This window comes from Melitaea cinxia, chromosome 27 (assembly GCF_905220565.1).
Source record: "Melitaea cinxia chromosome 27, ilMelCinx1.1, whole genome shotgun sequence".
NCBI classification, from domain to species: domain Eukaryota; kingdom Metazoa; phylum Arthropoda; class Insecta; order Lepidoptera; family Nymphalidae; genus Melitaea; species Melitaea cinxia.
The window spans coordinates 691,360-715,164 of NC_059420.1; the positions used below are offsets into that span (position 1 = coordinate 691,360).

At 39.0% G+C, this 23,805-nt stretch overlaps 4 protein-coding genes and 1 long non-coding RNA gene across 5 annotated transcripts; 2 read left to right on the top strand and 3 right to left on the bottom strand.

Moving 5' to 3' along the window:
• The first annotated feature begins 3,552 nt into the window (after positions 1-3,552).
• Positions 3,553-10,107, top strand: LOC123667238. The gene is made up of 3 exons (XM_045601194.1): positions 3,553-3,650; positions 7,250-7,394; positions 7,529-10,107. Exons 1-3 carry the CDS (start codon positions 3,553-3,555, stop codon positions 8,141-8,143), a joined length of 858 nt encoding a protein of 285 aa, XP_045457150.1. The 3' UTR covers positions 8,144-10,107.
• LOC123666742 lies at positions 3,729-5,159 on the top strand. The gene is made up of 2 exons (XR_006745319.1): positions 3,729-3,795; positions 4,751-5,159. It is a non-coding gene; the product is annotated as an uncharacterized LOC123666742 (long non-coding RNA).
• LOC123666727 lies at positions 8,374-10,648 on the bottom strand. Its single transcript, XM_045600792.1, has 2 exons — positions 10,127-10,648; positions 8,374-9,165 (listed from the first exon to the last, which is right to left on the bottom strand). Exons 1-2 carry the CDS (start codon positions 10,454-10,456, stop codon positions 8,530-8,532), a joined length of 966 nt encoding a protein of 321 aa, XP_045456748.1. The 5' UTR covers positions 10,457-10,648; the 3' UTR covers positions 8,374-8,529.
• A 315-nt stretch (positions 10,649-10,963) lies between these two features.
• Positions 10,964-12,013, bottom strand: LOC123667239 (histone-lysine N-methyltransferase SETMAR-like). The gene is made up of 2 exons (XM_045601195.1): positions 11,801-12,013; positions 10,964-11,740 (listed from the first exon to the last, which is right to left on the bottom strand). Exons 1-2 carry the CDS (start codon positions 12,011-12,013, stop codon positions 10,964-10,966), a joined length of 990 nt encoding a protein of 329 aa, XP_045457151.1.
• Positions 12,014-21,640: 9,627 nt separating this feature from the next.
• Positions 21,641-23,479, bottom strand: LOC123667241 (piggyBac transposable element-derived protein 3-like). The gene has a single exon (XM_045601196.1). The coding sequence runs from the start codon at positions 23,477-23,479 to the stop codon at positions 21,641-21,643; it is 1,839 nt and encodes a 612-aa protein (XP_045457152.1).
• Positions 23,480-23,805: the final 326 nt, after the last annotated feature.

A 23,805-nucleotide genomic window follows, 5' to 3' on the forward strand; every position in this document is an offset into this window, starting at 1 on the left:
TTTAAAACTATTACAACAAACAGTGGATTTTACTCTACAGACACACAAGAAGAAGAGACAAAGTATAAAATCATAGACACAGTGCAGTGAAGACATCATAGATTATAAAACATTTATAAAAATCGAATGTTGCCTTATTTTAACAAATCCTTTATTTTCTGCACTATCACAAATATAACAGTATTTATTTTTTACATCAAAGAACAGAACTTCTCCTAACCGTTAAAAAGTGCCGTATAATTGCTTTTATGGGAGCGCTTAGACCAGCAGGCATCAGCAATAACATTAATTACTGCTATTCCACCTATCACTCTACCTTCTTCTATCGCAGCCTATCTTTCACGTTCCGCTGCATGCGCCATAGTCTGTTGAGCAGTTTTTAAGTTATAGTGTTTGCAGTGGGATGTTAATATCAAAGCACAATTTCAACACTATCTTCTGTCTTTATTGAACTAAGGTTTTTAATAACATACACAAATAATAATAGCAGTATATAATATGCACAAGAAAACAAACACTATAGTCACAGAAGGAGAAAAATTATTGATAGGATGTACAGTTCGTAAGCTAGAAGCACTATAGGATATTTAACAATACAAGCAATCGGTTGTAAGCGACACAGGCTTCGCGCGGGAGTGCGGATCCGGACTTGGCTCGACGTTCCCGAAGAGCCAGTGTCCACCAGGAATTTGGTATTTGATATGCGGTCGGTGACGAAAAGACGACCTATGGATAACGGGCAATCGTCGGTCGTCATTATTGACTGCCCGTGGAGTTTCCCGCCTTTTTGTAGTCGCAGGGCTTGACGCAGTAGTGAGCTCTTTCCCCGAACTTAGCGTGGCACCAGCATATCGGGTAGTTTTTGTAGCTGGAGTTGAACCGACTTCTCTGCCGTAAAGGTAGACGTCGTCGTCCTCGTGGCCTAGAACGACTAGTAGAACCACACGAAATGCGAGTATATTCTTCCAGCTTGAGTGTGAGGTACTGGACCATCTTCTTCAGCTCTGCGATCTCATCAGATACGTCGGAGTGATGTACACCACGGGAGGACGCAGGGGCGACGTTACATGGCGAGGTCAACTCCTGTATGCGATCTGCAAGATCCGCAAGCTGCTCCAAGTGTGTCGGTTGAGATGCCAGCACAGTCTGGATGTTGTGTGGCAGAAGATTGCTCCATATTGTCCGGATGAAATCTTCTGGAACGGAAGGTCCTGCCAAATCTTGTGTCTTAAAAACTGTGAAGGCTTTCTATCTCCAAGTTCTTCTTGAGTGAGCAATTGCTTGATCTTCTTTTCATGCGAAGCAGAAATTCGCTTGATAAGCTCAAACTTTATCCTGTCGTATTTATTCTTTGCTGGGGGGTTAACTATTATGTCCCTTACAGCTTTCGCGTATTGCAAATCAAGGTTATTCATCACTTGGGTAAATTTTATCAAGTCATCAGTGTCATATTATGACTATTGAACTGACCTTCAATTAGAGCAAACCACAGCTCAGGATCTTCAGGTGAAAATGATGGTACGCTAATTTTTAATTTGCGCACGTATTTACTTTCACTTTCTTTGGAAACGCGCACTCTTTGTGCGCGCCGCACAGTGGGACAGAACCGTGCGTACCGTCTCAAAAATCTGTAACTTTTTTGTTGATTGAAGTAAAGTATTCAATTCGGTGAAGTATACATACTCATACCAGTTTCTTTCTAAATTAACATTATTAATATTAATTATATACATATGACACGACTCACTATCGCTGGACTCGCTTTCTTGAATAGCTTTTACAGCGTCTCTTGCTCTGCATTTTATCGCAAAGTGGTTCATCTTCCCGTATTTCATACACTTCTTTTCATATGCTGGGCATCTTCTTTGATGAAATCCACATCTCGAACAGTCAAACTTCTTCTCAGCTCGCTGTCCTTCTTGTTTCTTATTCTTCTCTGGATATCTATCTTCTGTATTTCTCTGTTCTAGTCTGTGTCTTGAATCTCGGTCTGTTCTGGTATATCTTCTCTTATCTGTTGGGTTTCTTGTTTCCCTTTCCGACACTGATCCTTTTCCATTCTTCTTTCTTACACTCTGTACTGCACTCGTCCCTGGTTCGTTTGCAATTTTCTTGATTTGTTCCTCTGCTAGTTCTGATGCTTTACATATCTGGATCGCTTTACTCAATGTCAGGTCATTTAGTAGTCTATCTTTCAATCTCTTACCTAAAATTCCTGTTACTGTTCTGTCTTTTAACATTCTATCCAAAAGATTTCCAAATTCACATTCTGTGCTTGACTTTTTTATGTCAGTATAAAAACCATCAAAAGTTTCACCTTCTTTCTGGTTTCTTGTAAAAAACAAATGTGAATTAACACTTTCGTTTTTTCTCGGGATAAAATACTCGTTGAATTTAGTTATCACTTTTTCATAATTGTAGGCCTCATCTTTAGCAAAGTCAAAAGTAGCATGTATGTCTTGAGCTTCCTCAGCGCATGCAGTGTAATAATAATGCCGTCTGGACCTCACTGGATTCACTATTAGCACCTGACACTAATCTATATATTTCAAATCTCTGCAGAATTTTTTTATACTCTTCCATGGACAGGTTTTTTAAGCCCGTAGGGGTTTTTAATCCCTTTATTCCACTTGTTTTTGTAATTTCTCTTTGTGCAGACTCCGCCATTTTGTACTTATCTTGTACGTCGTAGAACTCAATAGGACCAGTATACAATTATTAGTTTATTTCACGAACCTGTTTTTGTTTTTTTTTTTTAATTTCGCAGCGCCATATTATGTGTTTATTAATTAAACATCTTTAGTGTCTTCAACAGATTTATTAGTTTAATTAAACTTACATTACAAGCTTAATCAGACAGTGGGTGCTCTCTCTGTCCTTCTACCGAAGTGTCTAGATTGATTTCATGCCATAAACTATGAACTGTCAACAATATTCAACCATTGACTAGCATGTGTATAACAAAAACTATCATTTCTACTGTTAGAACCTATTTTTATGCGATTAAATCTTTTTATAAAATTCCATATATCACTAATGTATCTATTAATTGAACTGCATAAATTTTTCCAACGTTTCCTTTTTCCTTCTTTAATAATCCTCTTTTTCTTAGCTTCCATTTTTTTATAGTTAAGATAATTTTCCATATTCAAATTCCGTCGGTAATTACTTAAAGCTGATTTACAATCTTTTACAGCTTTTGCACAAATGTCGTTCCACCAAAGGGGAAGGGGCTTTAAAGGCCTTCTACACGGTCGGGACCGACCGCCGACCGTCGTGTCCCTGGTCGGGTCAACCAATTTTTGTATTCATTCTACACGGTCGGTGGTTGACTCAATTTGTCAGTTCTTCTCTGGTATTTGAAGCGATGGCTCCTTGCCTTTCAAAGCAACAGAGGGTGGGTTTAGCAATAACTTTTTTATGCTTAAGTGAAGAAAAAAAAAAAGAACGAAAAGAAAATGGATGAAACAGTGGCTCAAAGAGCGAATTACTTTGAACCACCTTAATATTTTACGAATTCTTGATTCTGATGACTTTCTGAATTTTCTAAGAATGGATCAAGACACTTTTAATGAATTACTTGAAATGGTGCGTCCAATGATTACAAAGAAAAATACAGTTATGCGTCAGGCTGTGTCTGCTGAAGAACGGTTAATAGCCACATTACGATTTCTGGCTACGGGAAGAAGTTATAAAGATCTCAGATTCAGTACAGTTACATCATTTCAATTGCTTTCCAAAATTATACTTGAGACTTGTTGGGCGATATATAAGGTTTTAAAAATAACAATCAAGGTAACGTATTATAATATTCATTTATTATTATTAAAAATTAAAAAATCATTTATTTCACTAGCAGGTCCTTCGTATAATATACTGTTTGTGTTATTTGACATGGCATGACTAGGTGAGGGTATGGAAATTTGAACGATATTTTCATTTTTGTCATAAGTTGGAAACTGTTTTTGTGTTGAGGTAGATAGCAAACTGTTTTGAGCTGGTGGTGACGCCTGTATGTCTTGTGATGTAGTCTGAAAATATTGTTTGGACGATGGCAATGGTAACAGGGATGGCTGAATTTGATGTGGGGATGGTGCTGGCTGAAAGCCCTGTGGTAATATTTGAATGTATGGGGATGGTGATAGCTCAATATGTTGTGGGGATGGTGATGACTGAATGTGTTGTGGGGATGGTGATGGCTGAATAAGTTGTGGGGACGGAGATGACTGAATGTGTTGTGGGGACGGTGATGGCTGAATGTGTTGTGGGGACGGTGATGGCTGAATGTGTTGTGGGGATGGTGATGGCTGATTATATAGTGATGCTAGAGATGTCTGATAATGATTACTTGGGAGAGATGCATGAATTATTTGGTACGAAGGGACTTGCTGCGTATAAAAATTATTGCTAGAGGAAGATCGCGAAAAAGCAAAATTTTGAGATTTAGCAGTTATTTCAATTCGTTTTTCGAAATTAAGATTTCCCGTTTTGGCAAGAAACATAATATCGGATATAAGCTTCTCAGCCACTTGGCGTTGAAAAGTTTCCACTTGATCTAGTTGTTCTCCTACATAAAATCCAAACGAGTTAACTTTCTTCTGGTTTTTTTCTTTGTCATTGCTTTGCAACAATAATTCTTGCGCAGTTTCTATCAACGTGTCTTTTTTTTTCTCCAATGTATTTCTCTTTTTGTTTCCGCCTTTCTCGTGTTCTGATGACCTGGATTCCTAAAAAAAATGTATATTTTCAGTTACCCTCATCGGAAAATGAATGGAGAATAGCTGCAAAATCTTTTCAAGAATAATGGCAATTTGACAACTGTGTAGGTTGCATGGACGGCAAGCATATTATAGTCGAAAAACCGAACGGGACGGGATCATTGTTCTACAACTATAAGGGTACATTTAGTATCGTATTGTTTGCTATCGTAAATGCAAACTACGAATTTATTTATGTTCATACGGGTTCAGATGGAAATATGTCAGATGGAGGAATACTGAAAGCTACCAGATTCTATGAAAAACTTATCAACGATGATCTTAATTTACCTGAATCATTACTACTACCAAGTACAAATGTGTCAGTACCGTATGTTTTTTTAGGAGATAGTGCATTTGCACTAGAAACAAATATAATGAAACAAAAAAGATTTTTAGAAATTACAGAATTTATTTATTTGGTTTGAACAATATTTCCTTTAAAATAATAAAATAAAATACACGGGAACTGGTATGGAAAAAGATGTGTGACCGATATGAGGGATCCGAGCAGACTGACTGCGAGGTCCCGTCCCTACTGCTTCTTTAGAGACAAAATGCTGATGCAGCATCTAAGGCTTGCACCACAGCGCAAAGGGGTGCATGTGCTAGCTATAACAGAACGGAACCATCCACGAGTTTAACATACGTATTTTCGGCGCGAAAAGTCGTACCTGAACGTTTGAGAAGCTCGTAGAGGGAATAACCCGCGATACTACGTTTAGCTGCAGTGTCAAGCAAAGCGGTACCATTTGGACCTTGCATAGTTATGTATATAGCATGGGTCGACTTAGCGACTGTTTAACCGAGCGACTGTTTAAGCGAATAGAAACCTTTAGGCTGAGGGCTTACATTAATTTTACATTTCGGACAATTACTCTTAACAAAACCTTTCTCACCACAACCATAACATGATACAGTTTTATTATTATTACTTCTCTTAACACATGTATCGCGGACATGTCCACGCGACTTACAATATACACAAAATAACTTTATCACTATCACTATCACTTTTCACATTATGCGGGGACGACGACTGTAAAGGCGACGCGTTCCTTGCCGCTACGTAAGCGCGGGAACCGCGAACGGCGACGCGTGATCCACGGCATGCTCGCCGGAAACGGTCGGTGATGCCTTGTGCGACTGCGACGTTGTCGATACATTTTCAGTAGCTGATGATGTGCTCTTTATGAGCGACTCCTCCACGCTACGTGACTTATCGATGAAAGATTCTATAGTCATCACTGTATCTCTGGGAATTCTTTTCCGTATACGTCTATGTAATAACCCATACATCATATCTAACGTGGTTTCCTCCGGTAGCTGATAAGGCAGCCTGGACAACATGGCGCGTAGCTTTATTTCTTTCTGTCTAGCAGCTTCAGGGCACTTAGGATCATTCGCTGGATGGGACCCGGAACAATGGAGACAGGTGGGAGACTGGGCAACACAAGAATCACCTTCATGTGATTGAGAGCATTTGAAGCATCTTGGAGATGATCTACAAACAGTCTTGATGTGGCCAAAAGTACAGCATCTGTTACATTGAATTGTGGGGAGTATGTACGTTTCAACCGGAAGAGAAGTGTAGAAAGCGTATACGTGAGGAGGGAGTTTTTGACCAGAAAAAGTTATGACTATGGTTTGTGTAGGAATCCACACAGTCGTGTTGGATTCAGAGACTGATTTGACTGACAGAAGGAAACTGTCTGCAAGCGCAGGGCGTGGCACACCATACATCGAGCGTAATCGCTTGAGAGCGTCGGGCCACGAGGAAACTTCTTTCCGGACCCCTCTCCACCATATAGCAGCTTCTCCTTGCATGAGCATCGGTAAACCACGCAGTGCAATATCCTCAGGAACTGATGCACTTTCTTTAAATATTTTTATTGAGTCGATCCGAACGCCTTCACCGGGTGACACACATTTCCTAATATTTCTTGTTAACCTAAAGCGCAATACACATTGAGCCCGCCGGGCCGCCGACATATGTCGGCAACTTTTTGTCGGTGGTCTAGTTGGCGGCTTCACTTATTACAAGTCGGAAAATTTGGTCGGCGGCATGTCGGCGGCTTGAGATGAGAAATTTATTTGGCAGTCAGTGATTGCCGTGTGTCGATAAAAGGTTGTGTGGTTGTGTCATATAATTTTGGTGGTGTATCTTCGATAATTCAGTAAATAGAAATAATCTTAAAAATGGACGATGGCAGTGATCTGTTGATAGCAGCTTGTGGAATGTTTATTGCTGGATCGCTCCAAAGGGAACGAAGCTGTTGGGTTAGACCTAGTTTACTGAGTCGCAATTGTTATAGCAATCATGACAGATTAAAAGATTTGAAAGCAGATGACTTGATTGTACAAAATCCCATACATTTCAAAACATTCATGAAATTAACCAATAGCGACTTTGAATATTTATTGAATATTGTTGGGCCGAGAATAGTTAAAAAAGATACAAATTGCAGAATTGCAATTTCTTCACAAGACAGATTAGCAATAACATTAAAATACCTGACTACGGGCGAATCATTCATTAGCCTATGTGACGTGTTCAAAGTATCTCCTCAAATTATTTCATACATTATCCCAGAAGTATGCCAAGCTATAATCGATGGCCTTTCGGAGTATGTAAAGGTAAAGTTAAATGTTTATCTTTTTTAAATAAATATAAATATTAATAAATATAAATGTAAATTTTAAATAGATGTATATTTTTTGTGCTGTTTGATTTAGTTCGAAGTATAATTTAGTTAATGTTCTTATTTTAGGTTCCGAGAACTTCAAACGAATGGAAAAAAGTTGCAGATAGATATCTGAATAGATGGAATGTTCCTAATTGCCTTGGATCAATGGACGGAAAACACGTAAAAATTCAATGTCCACCAAGAAGTGGAAGTGAATATTTTAACTATAAAACTTATTTCAGTATTGTACTATTTGCATTAGTGGATGCAGATTACAAGTTTTTATACGCTAATGTGGGATGTCAGGGTCGTATTTCAGATGGCGGTGTTTTTAATAACTCTGCGTTATGCAGAATGTTAAATAACAATTCTTTAAATTTGCCGGACAACAAACCTCTACCTGGGAGAAATGTACCAGTGCCATATTTTTTTTTGGGTGATGATGCTTTTGCATTACAAACCCACATTATAAAACCTTACAATGGTAATCACACAAAAAGATCTCCCAAAAGAGTTTTCAACTATCGTATATGTCGAGGACGAAGAGTAGTTGAAAATGTGTTTGGGCAGTTAACCAGCAAATTTCAAATATTCAAAAGACCTATCCAGCTATGTCCACAAAAAACTGCTATTGTGACATTGGCCTGTGTACATTTGTTCAATTATATAAAAAAAAAATATACAGCGAAACGAATATGATTCTGAAAATGATAACGGAGAAATCATACCAGGTGAATGGCGCACAGTAATTCCTGAAAATAATTGTTTTGTTGCCTTGCCAAGAGAGGTCAATACAAATCTGTGTCCTGAAGATACAAGGAACGAGTTGGTTGAATATTTTCTCTCCGATGTCGGAAGCTTAGAATGGCAGTATGATCAATGATCAATTTAATCAACATCTAAATTTAAAGATTTAATAAAAAACATAATAATGATAGTTATATTTTAATTTGTGTTTACAATTAGTGACTCTTACTTAATCATAACATTTCAAAAGACAGATTTATTTCATGATTACTTTTCTCATGCTAAGCTATATTTATTTCAAATTATAACAATATAATAAAGATCTTAAAGAAAGAAAATTATTTTTCATGTAGGGATTTAAAAACGTTCTCTAAATCTTGGCTGCTTATACGTTCACTATTAGAACTTTCATCAAGCGCTACTGGTACTGAAGATTCAACTCCAGGAAGTTGCGGATGAGGGCTTATGTTGATGGGATATAGAGATGAAGGGTTTGTATTTGGCTGATTATCAGGATTTGTGGTGGTAGAATGCTGATGATTCGGGCTCGTTATAGTAGAATATACAGATGATGAGCGGTTAGAAGGATATGCATTTGGCTGATCATTTGGAGAACCTGTATAGTAACCTGGATGACTACGGGAGCTAGAGGGTCTTGCGTAATCTGCATACATATCTGTGTGATATCCAATTTCGGTTTCAAAAATAATGTTATTAATTCGATGTTTTACTATTGCATTTGTTGCTTTATCCATTTTTCTCAGTTTTGCTGCAATATATTCTCCAAAAAGAGTGTCTTCATCTTTTTCTTGTGTTTGATTTTGTCGATCGGAGACAGATTTCATAATATTCAGAGCTTGTGAAATCATTTCATTGTTTAGATTTTTTCTGGGACGTTTAATCGTGTCATCGGCAAATGAATGAGATGAATCATTTTGCTGGGGTTGTACAACACTGCTCTCGTTTGATGTCTCCTGAAATTAAAATATTTTTAATCTGTTGTATTGTGTTACATAGAAAGTAAAGATAAATAATTTAGTCAAGATTTAAATCGGATGTATACAGGGTTATTTTATGAACAGTGAGCATACGTAAAATATTGTATCATGTGTATGTGTGTCGATAATGGAACATATGAAGCGAAAAAAAACATTTTTTTTTCAATGATATTTTTATTTTATTCCCTTTAAAATATCTTAAAGCACGGTGACCTTGTGGAAGTAACAAACAAGGACATTTGTAACAAAGTAAAAACCCTAAAGCCGGGTCCACTGCGCATTGTTACGAACAATATATTGTTTTGCTAACATGTTAGTTAAACCGTCCACTGCGATTTTCGAGTATAGACAATTTTAGTTAGTAACATATATTTTTAAAATGAGTTCCGACGAGGAAGACGTGTTCACAGTTTTGGCAATAGTGGATTTAATTCTTTAGTTCTAGTGAATTTTTATGCTCATAGAAAGAGCGTCCCAAATAACGGGTCTTTCCCGTATTAATTGTATAAAATAAAAAGTATTCTCCATAATCAAATCCATTAAACCGATAGACTAAACAAAAAAATTTGACGAGTTGTCTCTGGCGAGCACAAATCCGAAATGAATTAAAATGTCCCCCCGGCCCCCCCGCAGGCGAACGCGGGGATGTTATCCATCCGACTCTGCAAACAAAAACACTTTCAAAACAGTTAGGCCACGCCCCCAAATAGCATGACCTTGGTTATAATTTAATGTTTGTGTTAGCAAAACACGATAAAATGGCGCAGCGGACCCGGCTTAATGGGAACTAAAAAACACGTTTTGTCTTAAATTCGATGAACAATATGTACATTCGAATAACCCTGTATAACACTATGGTGGGTCAGCACTTTTGAACTTGTTCTCTTCTGTACAATAAAAAATTTTGGATAAAAATTATAAATGCATTTTTACTTACAGAATCGATCGTGGCAGTAGTAGTATTCTTGTTTTGCAAAAAACTAAATGATTTATATGCAAACCACTTGCTCTGATAAACACAATCTGTACCGATACCCGACTTTTTTGAGTCAGTCACTTTTTTTTTCTCTCTATAATACTGACTTGTCAAGTTTTTAATTTTTCTTTCTATTTCTGATACATTTGTATTAAAATGGTTTGCTATTTCATTCAATGAGTCGAAACGCTTTGGTCGACTTTTATGATCTGGGTGTTTTGAATTCCACAATACCTCCTTCTCATGATAAAGATTAATTAACGTAAGACATTTTTCGTCGTCCCACTCCATGTCGTAAAAAATACAAGCACGTCACTACAGGTCGAGCGTCGCCGGGCAACTGAGCGCAGGCGTACCCAAGCCGCCAACATGTCGGCGGGTAACACGCGCGGGCGCATGTTGCCGACATGATTCTTTTCATACAGGCCGCCGGGTTGTGTCGCCGGGCTTTGTCGGCGGCCCGGCGGGCTCAATGTGTATTGCGCTTAACTAAGTCTATTCTAGAACTTAAATGTTGTAACACGTAGTTATAAAAAAAAAACTCTAGCTATAAGTAATTTCGAGAACATTTGCTTTGTAATCTGTGTATTCGTACGTTGTGCCTTGTAAGACGAATAATAAAGTGGGTTTTATGAGTTCCTTTTATTTGTTTAACACAAAGAAAGCAATTCAAACCTTCGTTACAATATTTAATTATACAAAATAAAAATCCTACATATGTGTTCGCACAGTGGAAGTGCATTGTATAGAAAACACTTGTATTGGTCTAAAGAACGCTTATTTTATATTATTTTAAAACTACGAGGGAGCGTTTTTATGTTCGCGGAATGAAGGGTAAGTGGTTGAAATAAAAAAACCAAATGATTTTTCCTTTTCAATATATTCACCTGCAAGACGGACACATTTTTCAGATCTTTCAATTAATTTATTTATACCCTCATAAAAAAATGTTTTGTCTTTGTCCTCAAAATACGCTGAAACTGCCTCCTTAACTTCATCATCGGTGATAAATTTTTTACCCCGCAGCTCTTTTTTCATTTTTGGAAAGAGATAATAATCACTCGGGGCCAGGTCTGGGCTGTAGGGTGGGTGGTTCAAAATATCGAAGCCCACTTTAAGCAGGGCAGCCAACGCAACGCGGCTCTTGTGGACGGGCGCATTGTCGTGCAAAAGCAGCACACCTTTCGTCAATTTTCCCCGTCTTTTCTGTTTAATGGCTTCTTTTAATCGCTCTAAGATTGAAGCGTAATATTCTCCGGTTATAGAAACACCTTTATCTTTATAATCGATCAATAATATTCCTTCTGAGTCCCAAAAGACCGTTGCCATGAGTTTCCCAGCTGACTGTGACACCTTAAACTTCTTGGGGGGTGCTGTGCCCTTTTTATGCCACTGCATAGAGTCTTGTTTCGACTCAGGTTCATAATGATGAACCCAAGTTTCGTCTTCAGTAACAATTTGACTCAATACACCATCCTTGTCTTGATTGCAGAGGTCGAAAAATGCACATGAACACTCTACGCATTGTTGTTTTTGCGGCGGCGTGAGCATTCTCGGTACCCATCTTGCGCTGACCTAAGTCATGCCAAGATGATCGTGCAGTATTTTAAAAATGGTTGTATCAGATACGCCAACCATTTCTGCAAGTTGTTTCTTCTTTAGTCGAGCATCGTTGAGTACAAGTTTTTCGACTTTTCGGATAAGTTCTGGCGTGGTCACCTCGATGCTACTGCCCGGCCTCGGGTCGTCTTCAAGGGATTCCCTTCTCGTTTTAAACAAACTGTGCCACTTGTACACCATGGTTTTTCCTGGACAAGAGTCACCGTAAACCGATGAGATCCCATCCATTATGGTCGCAACTGATTTTCCTTGCTTGGTAAGGAACTTTATAACGGCACGATATTCGATTTTTTCCATATTTAACTTTTCACTCCTGATTATGTTGCTTGGTTGGCGATAGCTCAAAGACTAATAGTCTAATAACAATGAAATCTCGTATTTATACTAATTATGAGTCACTAAACACTTTACGATCCTAATGAGCCTAATCACCCCCCTCCAACCCTCTCATTCCGCGAACTTAAAAACGCACCCTCGTATTACAACAAGCAGTGGATTTTACTCTACAGACACACAAGACGAAGAGACAAAGTATAAAATCATAGAACCAGTGCAGTGAAGACATCATAGATTATAAAACATTTATAAAAATCGAATGTTGCCTTATTTTAACAAATCCTTTATTTTCTGCACTATCACAAATATAACAGTATTTATTTTTTATACCCAAGAACAGAACTTCTCCAAACTTTGCCGTTAAAAAGTGCCGTATAATTGCTTTTGTGGGAGCGCTTAGACCAGCAGGCATCAGCAACAACATTAATTACTGCTATTCCATCTATCACTCTACCTTCTTCTATCGCAGCCTATCTTTCACGTTCCGCTGCATGCGCCATAGTCTGTTGAGCAGTTTTTTGTTATAGTGTTTGCAGTGGGATGTTAATATCAAAGCACAATTTCAACACTATCTTCTGTCTTTATTGAACTAAGGTTTTTAATAACATACAGAAATAATAATAGCAGTATATAATATGCACAAGAAAACAAACACTATAATCACAGAAGGAGAAAAATTATTGATAGGATGTACAGTTCGTAAGCACTATAGGATATTTAACAATACAAGCAATAGGTTGTAAGCGACACAGGCTTCGCGCGGGAGTGCGGATCCGGACTTGGCTCGACGTTCCCGAAGAGCCAGTGTCCACCAGGAACTTGGTATTTGAGATGCGGTCGGTAACGAAAAGACGACCTATGGATAACGGGCAATCGTCGGTTGTCATTATTGACTGCCCGTGGAGTTTCCCGCCTTTTTGTAGTCGCAGGGTTTGACGCAGTAGTGAGCTCTTTCCCCGAATTTAGCGTGGCACCAGCATATCGGGTAGTTTTTGTAGCTGGAGTTGAACCGACTTCTCTGCCGTAAAGGTAGACGACGTCGTCCTCGTGGCCTAGAACGACTAGTAGAACCATACGAAATGCGAGTATATTCTTCCAGCTTGAGTGTGAGGTGCTGGACCATCTTCTTCAGCTCTGCGATCTCATCAGATACGTCGGAGTGATGTACACCACGGGAGGACACAGCGGCGACGTCACATGGCGAGGTCAACTCCTGTATGCGATCTGCAAGCTGCTCCAAGTGTGTCGGTTGAGATGCCAGCTCAGTCTGGATGTTGTGTCGCAGAAGATTGCTCCATATTGTCCGGATGAAATCTTCTGGAACGGAAGGTCCTGCCAAATCTTGTAAGTGTCTTAAAAACTGTGAAGGCTTTCTATCTCCAAGTTCTTCGTGAGTGAGCAATTGCTTGATCTTCTTTTCATGCGAAGCAGAGAGTCGCTTGATAAGCTCAAACTTTATCCTGTCGTATTTATTATTTGCTGGGGGGTTAACTATTATGTCCCTTACAGCTTTCGCGTATTGCAAATCAAGGTTATTCGTCACTTGCGTAAATTTTATCAAGTCATCAGTGTCATATTGTGACTATTGAACTGACCTTCAATTAGAGCAAACCACAGCTCAGGATCTTCAGGTGAAAATGATGGTACGCTAATTTTTAATTTGCGCACGTATTTACTTTCACTTTCTTTGGAAACGCGCACTCCTTTTGCGCGCCGCACAGTGGGACAGAACCGTGAGTACCGTCTCAAAAATCTGTAACTTTTTTGTTGATTGAAGTAAAGTATTCAATTCGGTGAAGTATACATACTCATACCAGTTTCTCTCTAAATTAACATTATTAATATTAATTATATACATATGACTCGACTCACTATCGCTAGACTCGCTTTCTTGAATAGCTTTTACAGGGTCTCTTGCTCTGCATTTTATCGCAAAGTGGTTCATCTTCCCGTATTTCATACACTTCTTTCCATATGCTGGGCATCTTCTTTCACTGTGATGAAATCCACATCTCGAACAGTCAAACTTCTTCTCAGCTCGCTGTCCTTCTTGTTTCTTATTCTTCTCTGGATATCTATCGTCTGTATTTCTCTGTTCTAGTCTATGTCTTGAATCTCGGTCTGTTCTGGTATATTTTCTCTTATCTGTTGGGTTTCTTTTTTCCCTTTCCGACACTGATCCTTTTCCATTCTTCTTTCTTACACTCTGTACTGCACTCGTCCCTGGTTCGTTTGCAATTTTCTTGATTTGTTCCTCTGCTAGTTCTGCTGCTTTACATATCTGGATCGCTTTACTCAATGTCAGGTCACTTAGTAGTCTATCTTTCAATCTCTTATCTATAATTCCTGTTACTATTCTGTCTTTTAACATTCTATCCAAAAGATTTCCAAATTCACATTCTGTGCTTAACTTTTTTATGTCAGTATAAAAACTATCAAAAGTTTCACCTTCTTTCTGGTTTCTTGTAAAAAACAAATGTGAATTAACACTTTCTTTTTTTCTCGGGATAAAATACTCGTTGAATTTAGTTATCACTTTTTCATAATTGTAGGCCTCATCTTTAGCAAATTCAAAAGTAGTATGTATGTCTTGAGCTTCCTTAGCGCATGCAGTGTAATAATAATGCCGTCTGGACCTCACTGGATTCACTATTAGCACCTGACGCTAATCTATATATTTCGAATCTCTGCAGAAATTTTTATACTCTTCCATGGACAGGTTTTTTAAGCCCGTAGGAGTTTTCAATCTCTTTATTCCACTTGTTTTTATAATTTCTCTTTGTGTAGACTCCGCCATTTTGTACTTATCTTGTACGTCGTAGAACTCAATAGGACCAGTATACAATTATTAGATTATTTCACCCTGTTTTTGTTTTTTTTTTTTTAATTTCGCAGCGCCATATTATGTGTTTATTAATTAAACATCCTTAGTGTCTTCAACAGATTTATTAGTTTAATTAAACTTACATTACAAGCTTAATCAGACAGTGGGTGCTCTCTCTGTCCTTCTACCGAAGTGTCTAGATTGATGTCATGCCATAAACTATGAACTGTCAACAATATTCAACCATTGACTAGCATGTATATAACAAAAACTATCATTTCTACTGTTAGAACCTATTTTTATGCGATTAAATCTTTTTATAAAATTCCATATATCACTAATGTATCTATTAATTGAACTGCATAAATTTTTCCAACGTTTCCTTTTTTCTTCTTTAATAATCCTCTTTTTCTTAGCTTCCATTTTTTTATAGTTAAGATAATTTTCCATATTCAAATTCCGTCGGTAAATACAATAAAAGCTGATTTACAATCTTTTACAGCTAATGCACAAATGTCGTTCCACCAAGGGGAAGGGGCTTTATTATCTCTTTTTTTTTTGTGTAATATTTCAATTTGGGAACACATTCCTCTTTTGAATTATTTAGCATATTACAAAATTTGTTGTAAGATCCTACAGGATATTCATTAGTCATTAAAATTAATGAAATTACTTTCTGAGAGAAAATAGTATTTTTCCCAATCAGCCTTATTATACATATATTTATTTACATTTTTATTAAAGTCATAAGTATTTGGAGATGCAATCATATTAGTAAATGTAGGGTAATGATAGCTACCTAATGGATCCTCACCAACAAATCAGTCGCATATGGGTGCTAACTCTGAACTAACTTAAGTAACATCAATGGCAGATATGTTGTCATTTTGCCTACGTACAGTAGTGACACTACCAGTATTAAAAATACACAAATTAAGATCATCTATCAAATCATATAGATTTTTACCCCTAGTTTTAGTTAAAGTGCATCCAAATGCTACATAATGCACATTGAAATCACCTGATATTATATATGATTTAGGGAGACTGGTTTTAATATGTTTTAATTTAGAAATATAAATTTTATTTTTAGGTGGACAATATACACATAGAATAGTTAGAGGACCGACTTTTGTGTCAACAGAAATGGCAATCGTTTGAACATCTTCGAAATTTGCAGTTGAAAGTTGGACATATTTTATAGAACTTTTAATTAAAAAGGCCACGCCACCATGTTCTTTTTCAGCATTTTTAAAAATAGAATCATACCCAGGCATGTAAAAGTGTGACTGGGAACTTTTTAACCATGTTTCATTTAATAAACATATATCTCGCTAGTGACTATTAACATCGTCGGAACTGCAAAATAGCATTTTTTTGTTTATTTCATAAAACGTTCCCAAATAACCATTGTTCTATTAAATCAGTTACCTAAAAATTAATGTTTGAGAACAAGCACTAAATTTTAAAACATAGCATACAATGTTCATGAATTGAAACTTTTGAGAAGTCTAACATATTCACCTTAAACCTTGATGGCAATTTATATCGAGGACATGCTATATGAACAAATTGTTTCAATCCATCTTTTTCAACACAAGAAAGAGGTAAATTATACTAAGTAGTACGCACGTCGCGCACTGTTGTGCGACAATACCAAACATGTTGAGCGTCAAGTGTTGCGTTTCAAAGGTTGCCTAATGATATACATTTAGCATGACAGCTTTACATTTTAAATTTAAAATATTATTATGTATTATCTCAATAAATAGTAATTAAATTAGTTCTCCGATGTTGATAAATTTTAAAATTGCTTAATCGGCATAGGCGTAATAATATAACAGACTTACTTTTGAATTTTATACCTTTTGAATTGATCTGTCTCAAATGGGCATACCTCTTGCATTTCTACTGTCTACTATTAAAGGCAGCAAGCAATTTATATAAAATGTTAATAATTTCGGTTTCATATTAGTATCTAAAAAAACATCATCTTTTTCTATCAATAGTGTGTAAATTTTTTCATTCTCGCCTGCCCATATGGCCAAAAGACACTTTTGTCGTTCTGATACGTACACTTGACCTTGTGTTTGGGAGTACCGGTAGATTTTTTTATTAATTGTGGTTGTTTTAATATTTTTATTATACTTTAAAATTTGTATTTTGTTTTCTTTTACTGCATTAGAAAGTCCTTTTTTGTATCCTGCAATCGGACACTTGACTTCGACAATAGTATCATGTCCAATTAAGCCGTCAGGCGTTGCCCCTATAAAAGGGTAATCTTTGTCAGTAAATAAACCATAGGGTGCAATGATAACACCTTCCTGCTGTTGTAATTGGTGCAAAGCTTGTTGCTCATACTTGACTCCGTGTGCAATATTCGTGACGTGGCCAAATTTTTTCTGTATAGTAAGTTTTTTACCTGCGGAGCTGTACTTGAGATTACCTTTCTTTTGCATATAAGGCCAAAGTTTGAAGCAGTTACTAGGCTTTTTCTGATTTGCTTAAATTTTATGATTTGCATTAATTTTTTATCCCCTTCTATCAATTCGGGATGTTCTGCTCTTCTTTTCCTATCTCCGTATTCTTTTCCTTTTTCTTTTTCCAACTTATCCCGATCTCCTACTTCCGAATCAACTTTTTTGTCAATGTCTTGTAGCATCGGAATCTTATCTCTATTCCTTCTTTTAAAGAAAAGTTCTGAAGGAGTCTTTCCTGTTACTGAGTGAGGAGTAGAGTTATACATCATAAGATACTCATATAATGTTTCCCTCATATCTCTTTTTTCACTTACACTTATTCTGAGGTGCTTTAAGATGCCTCTATTTTGGCGCTCAACTTCCCCATTCATTGCGGCCAATAACGGGGCACTCTGAATATATGTCTCCGAAAGGAGCGGACCCGCTTGATGAAATCTACTCTCCGACCTACGCTGCCCCAAATACTATGTGGCTCCGAGCAGTTTCAGTTGGAACTCCAAAACCGATTCGATTCGCTGGAAACTACTAGCGACGTGGACGAGATAACCGACAACGTGGTGAAGACGGTGTGTACACTGGGTCGCAGGCACTTTCCACCAACAAAGCCAACGAAGCAGTCCAAACTTTCTCCCGAAGCCTTGGATCTGACGCGGCAGAGGCGCGAGTTGCCGGCTGCTTCGCCAGAACAGAGGGCTCTTTCCAAGAGGGTACGGAAAATTATTCGCCGAGACCTCCGCTGCTCAAATACGAGAGAGGTTGCTACTCTGATTGAGCAGAATAGGGGGTCCAAAGTTTTCCAAAGACCATTGGGGAGAAGCCTTCTTGCGAAGCTTAAAACAGCAGATGGCAGAACCGTCTGCTCTCGCCCTCAGGTCCGAGAAGAGGTTGAGAATTTTTATGGACAGCTGTACTCGTCGAGCGCACGCAAGCCTGCGACTTGGGACACCGAAGATCCACGGGCACCATTGTTGCGCCATTATTCGGAGTGTATCCCGGACTTCGAAGAGGATGAGATTGGTGCAGCGCTCGGGCAGCTTAAAAACGGAAGGGCCCCGGGGGATGACGGAGTTACCACTGAACTCCTTAAAGCCGCAGGGCGACCTGTCCTGAAAGCCTTGGCAAGACTATTTAACGCCGTCATCCACCGAGGTACCACGCCGGAGGCGTGGTCCAGGAGTGTGGTGGTGCTGTTCTTTAAGAGAGGCGATAAGTCTCTGTTAAAGAATTACAGACCGATCTCACTTCTGAGCCACGTCTATAAGCTGTTTTCGAGGGTTGTTACGAATCGTCTCGCCAGAAGACTCGACGAATTCCAACCACCAGAGCAGGCTGGGTTTCGAAATGGCTACAGCACCGTGGACCACATCCATACTGTTCGGCAGATTATCCAAAAGACGGAAGAATATAATCAACCGCTGTGTATGGCATTTGTGGACTACGAGAAAGCCTTCGACTCCGTCGAGACCTGGGCTGTCCTGGACTCTCTGCAGAGATGTCATATCGACTGGCGATATATCGAAGTACTAAAATCTATGTACGACGCGGCGACGATGACCGTTCATGTCAATGACCAAAGAACAAGACCTATTTCCCTCCGGCGCGGGGTAAGACAGGGTGATGTAATATCACCGAAACTGTTTACCACTGCGCTAGAGGATGTTTTTAAGACCTTGGATTGGGGGGAACGGGGCATCAACGTCAACGGTGAATTCATCTCTCACCTTCGTTTCGCCGACGATATTGTCATCTTTGCGGAGACGCTGGATGAGTTAGGCCAAATGCTGGCCGGCCTAAACGAGTCCTCCCGACGTGTCGGTCTCTGTATGAACTTGGATAAGACGAAAGTTATGTTTAACAACCAAGTCATACCGATACCGGTATCGGTCGATGGTACCCTTCTCGAAGTTGTTCAGGATTATATTTACCTAGGCCATACTATCCAACTAGGCCGCAACAACTTCGAGAAGGAGGCCGATAGGAGGATTCGGTTGGGCTGGGCGGCGTTTGGCAGACTTCGTCGAGTCTTCACTTCGAAGATTCCGCAATGCTTGAAGACAAAAGTTTTCGAGCAATGCGTCCTGCCTGTGTTAACATACGGAGCCGAGACGTGGACACTGACCAAGGGACTGGTCCACAAGTTTAAAGTCGCTCAACGTGCAATGGAACGGGCTATGCTTGGGGTCTCTCTCAAAGACAGGATTAGAAATGAGACTATCCGCGAGAGAACGAAGGTAACCGACATAGCCCACAGAATTAGCAAGTTGAAGTGGCAGTGGGCTGGTCATCTGTGTCGCAGGACCGATGGCCGTTGGAGTAGACGGGTCCTAGAGTGGAGACCGCGTCTTGGCAAACGCAGTGTGGGACGTCCTCCGGCCCGTTGGACCGACGATCTACGTAAAATTGCCGGTGTAGGCTGGATGAGGATTGCGGAAGACCGGGATGTGTGGCGCGAACTGGGGGAGGCCTATGTCCAGCAGTGGACTGCGATAGGCTGAAGTGTTGTTGTTGTGTTGCAATATGGGATAGTACTAAAAAGTTTAATGTTGCAATCTTCACAAAAAGTTTTAAATTCCTCACTCACAAACTGCCGGCCATTATCTGCAGTGATTGATTGTGGATAGCCCAGTCGGCTAAAGAGTTCTTTCAGGATTTTAATAATTTGTGAACTTGTTATGGTCCTGGTGATTTTTACTTCTTTATATCGACTTCAGTAGTCAATGATCACTAAAATGTAATCGTTATTTGGCAATGGACCTCAGAAACAGAATAGGTCAATCGCGATGTCTATCCAGGGTTGCTGTGTGGCTACGGCACTAAAGAATTTAGCCACCCCCTCTCTTCCCGTGGGTGTCGTAAGAGGCGACTAAGGGATAACAAGGTTCCACAACCACCTTGGAACTTAAGAAGCCGACCGATGGCGGGATAACCATCCAACTGCTGGCTTTGAAATACACAGGCCGAAGACGGGCAGCAGCGTCTTCGGTGCGACAAAGCCAGTACTGCGGTCACCAACCCGCCTGCCCAGCGTGGTGACTATGGGCAAAACACATGAGTTCACGTTATTTGTGGCGTAAACTTGTGGAGGCCTATGTCCAGCAGTGGACTGTATAGGCTGTAATGATGATGATCCAGGGTTCATACGGAAGCTACGTTATTTTACGAAGAAACCCTACGTTTCATAGGTGCTGGAAAATTCGGTAAGTTAACGAGGATACAACTTTTGCACGATTTCACCATCACCTCGACGTCTTTGTCTATTCTAGGCCACCAAACTTTAGACCGCAAGCGACCTTTCATGGCCACAATTCCTGGATGGCCTTCGTGAGTGACAAACACGGCAGCCGAAAGGTCCGTTGAGTGGTTTTGTGATGCGGGCTCACACTTAAAAAGTGGAGGCTTACCGTCGACCACAAGGCAGCAGGAGGTGTTCGGGGGTGATGCGGGCTCACGCTTAATAGCGGAGGCTTACCGTTGACCACAGGGCACGAGCAGCGCGGGCTTAGGCTTATGAGATGCCCAAGGCTTATCGTCGACCACTGCACTAGGACTTCTTGACAACGGAGCCAACAAATATAATGGTGCAGACGAGTGGAACGAGTTCGCGACGCCTACACCTATTAATCCCAGTACTTCGGTTTTTTCCTGGGATCCCACTTCTGACACCAAATTTGTTAGGATGGCTCTCCGTTGGTTCTTTTAAAAAAAAAACACTTTAATTACTGCTGCTAATTAATTTAATTAATGACAACAACTGTTCTAAACCAAAGTCGGACTCGAACTGAGTTAAATACAATGGTCTTTTTAATATAAAATAATGAAATCGGAAGCGATGGGGTTTATCGCTGACTAAACAGTTTTGTGTAAAATTTCCAGGCTTAACATACTGCATATGTTGCATTTTATTCATATGATATTTGTTCATAACAGTGTGGAGCTGTACTTGAGGTTACCTTTCTTTTGCATATAAGGCCAAAGTTTGAAGCAGTTACTAGGCTTTTTCTGATTTGCTTAACTCTTTATAACTCAATGAAAAATATTAATTTAGATTGTCGATTTTTTAGTACGTCTTAATAAATAAAAAGACACGTATTTTTTAGTTTTTAATTATTTTTTAATAAAAGCTAAAAAACTTAAAAAATAGGGAATGTGACAGATATGTTACATTGACTCATGTTCCTCTACGTCCTAGGTAATAATTATGTAAGAACAGTAACTCTAGGACGTATGAAATGCTTTAAAGCAGTTATTCTGCTTATTGTAGCACAATGCTACGCCACACTTTTCACAAATGGTTTGTGATACGCCAACACAGTTCGGATACTTGCAGCGAATCCTTTTTTCGGCCCATACTGGCCAGTGCCCAATTTGGTCCTGTCGCACAGCTGTTGGAGGGACATATTGGGCTGGACCCTTACGTTTTTTTGCCTGGATTTCAGGTTCAATATTTCTCTTTGTTGCAACTGCTTTTGTCCCAATTTTGCAGAGCACCGTAGCGATCTCTTCGCGAAAATCTGCTGACGATAACAGATTGTCTTGTGGGTTCTTTATTTTGTGTACTCTTTTATATAACAGCCAAGCATTGGACATGACAAGATCTAAAAAATGGTAAAACATCCGGACCTGCCATCTTTTGCTTCGTAGTTTTATTTTATATCGACCCATTATGCTGTCGATCAAATCGACGCCGCCCATATGGCGATTATATTCCCCAACTATCTTTGGGCAGTCAATGGTCATATATCTTTTATTCACCTTGTCGTACCTTGTGACTTGTGACTTGGGTAGCTCACCCACAAAACTTGATGCAAGTGTAACAACTTTATTGTCTTTCCAGGCGACTGTGGATATCTCCGTTCCTTCGACGCTACCAACGTACTCCACCGAGTAGCCACGTTCTTTTTTTGAGATCTCTTTATCCGTTGGCAGTTTGCAGTCTGGTATTCGGTTACGTCGGATGGTACCAAGACTTAGTATGCCTTGTTTAGATAGGTATTCCAAGAGTGACAAAGACGTAAAATAATTGTCGAAATATAAGCGGTAATTTTTATTTCGAGGTATTTCACGTGAAAGTCTGACAACAACATTTGATGCAGCACCCAAATCAGGCTCAGTAAACTCAACTTTATTTTCTGCTCCTGTTTCCGGCTCAAATTTGTATGCAAATCCACTTACACCACTTAGGACATAGATTTTGTAACCCCATTTATTCGGCTTTTTAGGATTATATCTTTTCAAATTGTGTCTTGCTTTGGTAGAGCAAATTTGCTCATCAATACAAAGATACTTTTCATATGGCACATTTTGGCAGATATCATTTAATTTTTTTACGACCGGTCTAATCTTAAAAATTCGATCGTGGTTAGGATGATCGCGAGGAACATTTTTTGAATTATCATTGAAATGTATGAAACGCCTGATTTTTTCAAATTTATTAACTGGCATTGTATTTTGTACCAGGGGTGTTCCTAAATTACCACTCCAATGCTTTGTTACCCTTGGAAGATGTACTAACGACATAATATATACAAGTCCGATAAATTGTTGTATATCAGTTTCAGTAACACGAAAAGCCATACTCGGATCTTTCTGAACAATATACAGATTAGTTTGATTGGCAATTTCTTCAATCAATTCTTTGGGAAAAAGTTTAAAAAAGAACTGGATAGGACTATTGAGGTCTAAAAACTCTGGTGGCAAGGTTTCATCGCCCGTAAAATGGATCTGGTGGTCATTTAGTTCCAGGTTCTTCTTTTTCCAGCGTACATTCAGTTTAGGCTTGCTTTGACGACGTACCGACGGTCCTGGCTTAAGAGAAGGTTCCGTGGTGTCTAGGTGTTGAGAAGTACTTACATCGTGCTCAAGGTTCTCAATAATTCCGTCGATACTCGATCCTTCAACCGTTTCAAAAGGTCCCTCTTCAAAGGGGGACTCCAGATCGGGAATAAAAGATGGGTCCGCAACGCTGTCATCGTCACCATCAAATCCATCCTCACTAGCCTCATAATCAAAGAGGTACTGCGTAATTTCATCTTCCCCTAAGCTTCTGGAAGCCATTCTGTCAAATAATAAAGAAACGGTCAGTATACTGCACTATGGGAGCATTATTACGCAATGTAACAGAAATGTTACAAACAAAAATTTTATGATTTTGTCACAAATTACGAAATATTATAAGTGACTAACGATAAATAGTTAAAACCATAGACTTACCTACTAGATTCACGATACAGATTCGTATTTCACTTAGTTATTATATTTTATTTTTATTTTTGTAACTGTCATTCGCAAACAAATTCCACAAATTGGCGGTTACTAATTTTCGAACAATATTTGATGTAAGTAACGCCATCTATTAACTCACAAATGCACCAATTTCAGCG

Coding starts and splice junctions, on each gene's coding strand:
- LOC123667238 (XM_045601194.1), top strand. CDS start 3,553: ATGGATCAAGACACTTTTAATGAATTACTTGAAATGGTGCGTCCAATG. Junction 3,651..7,249: donor GCTGTGTCTGCTGAAGAACG/GTTAATAGCCAC, acceptor TTCACAAGACAG/ATTAGCAATAACATTAAAAT. Junction 7,395..7,528: donor GCCTTTCGGAGTATGTAAAG/GTAAAGTTAAAT, acceptor TTCTTATTTTAG/GTTCCGAGAACTTCAAACGA.
- LOC123666727 (XM_045600792.1), bottom strand. CDS start 10,456: ATGGAGTGGGACGACGAAAAATGTCTTACGTTAATTAATCTTTATCAT. Junction 9,166..10,126: donor CTACTGCCACGATCGATTCT/GTAAGTAAAAAT, acceptor TTTTAATTTCAG/GAGACATCAAACGAGAGCAG.
- LOC123667239 (XM_045601195.1), bottom strand. CDS start 12,013: ATGGATGGGATCTCATCGGTTTACGGTGACTCTTGTCCAGGAAAAACC. Junction 11,741..11,800: donor AGAAACAACTTGCAGAAATG/GTTGGCGTATCT, acceptor GGCATGACTTAG/GTCAGCGCAAGATGGGTACC.
- LOC123667241 (XM_045601196.1), bottom strand. CDS start 23,479: ATGGCTTCCAGAAGCTTAGGGGAAGATGAAATTACGCAGTACCTCTTT.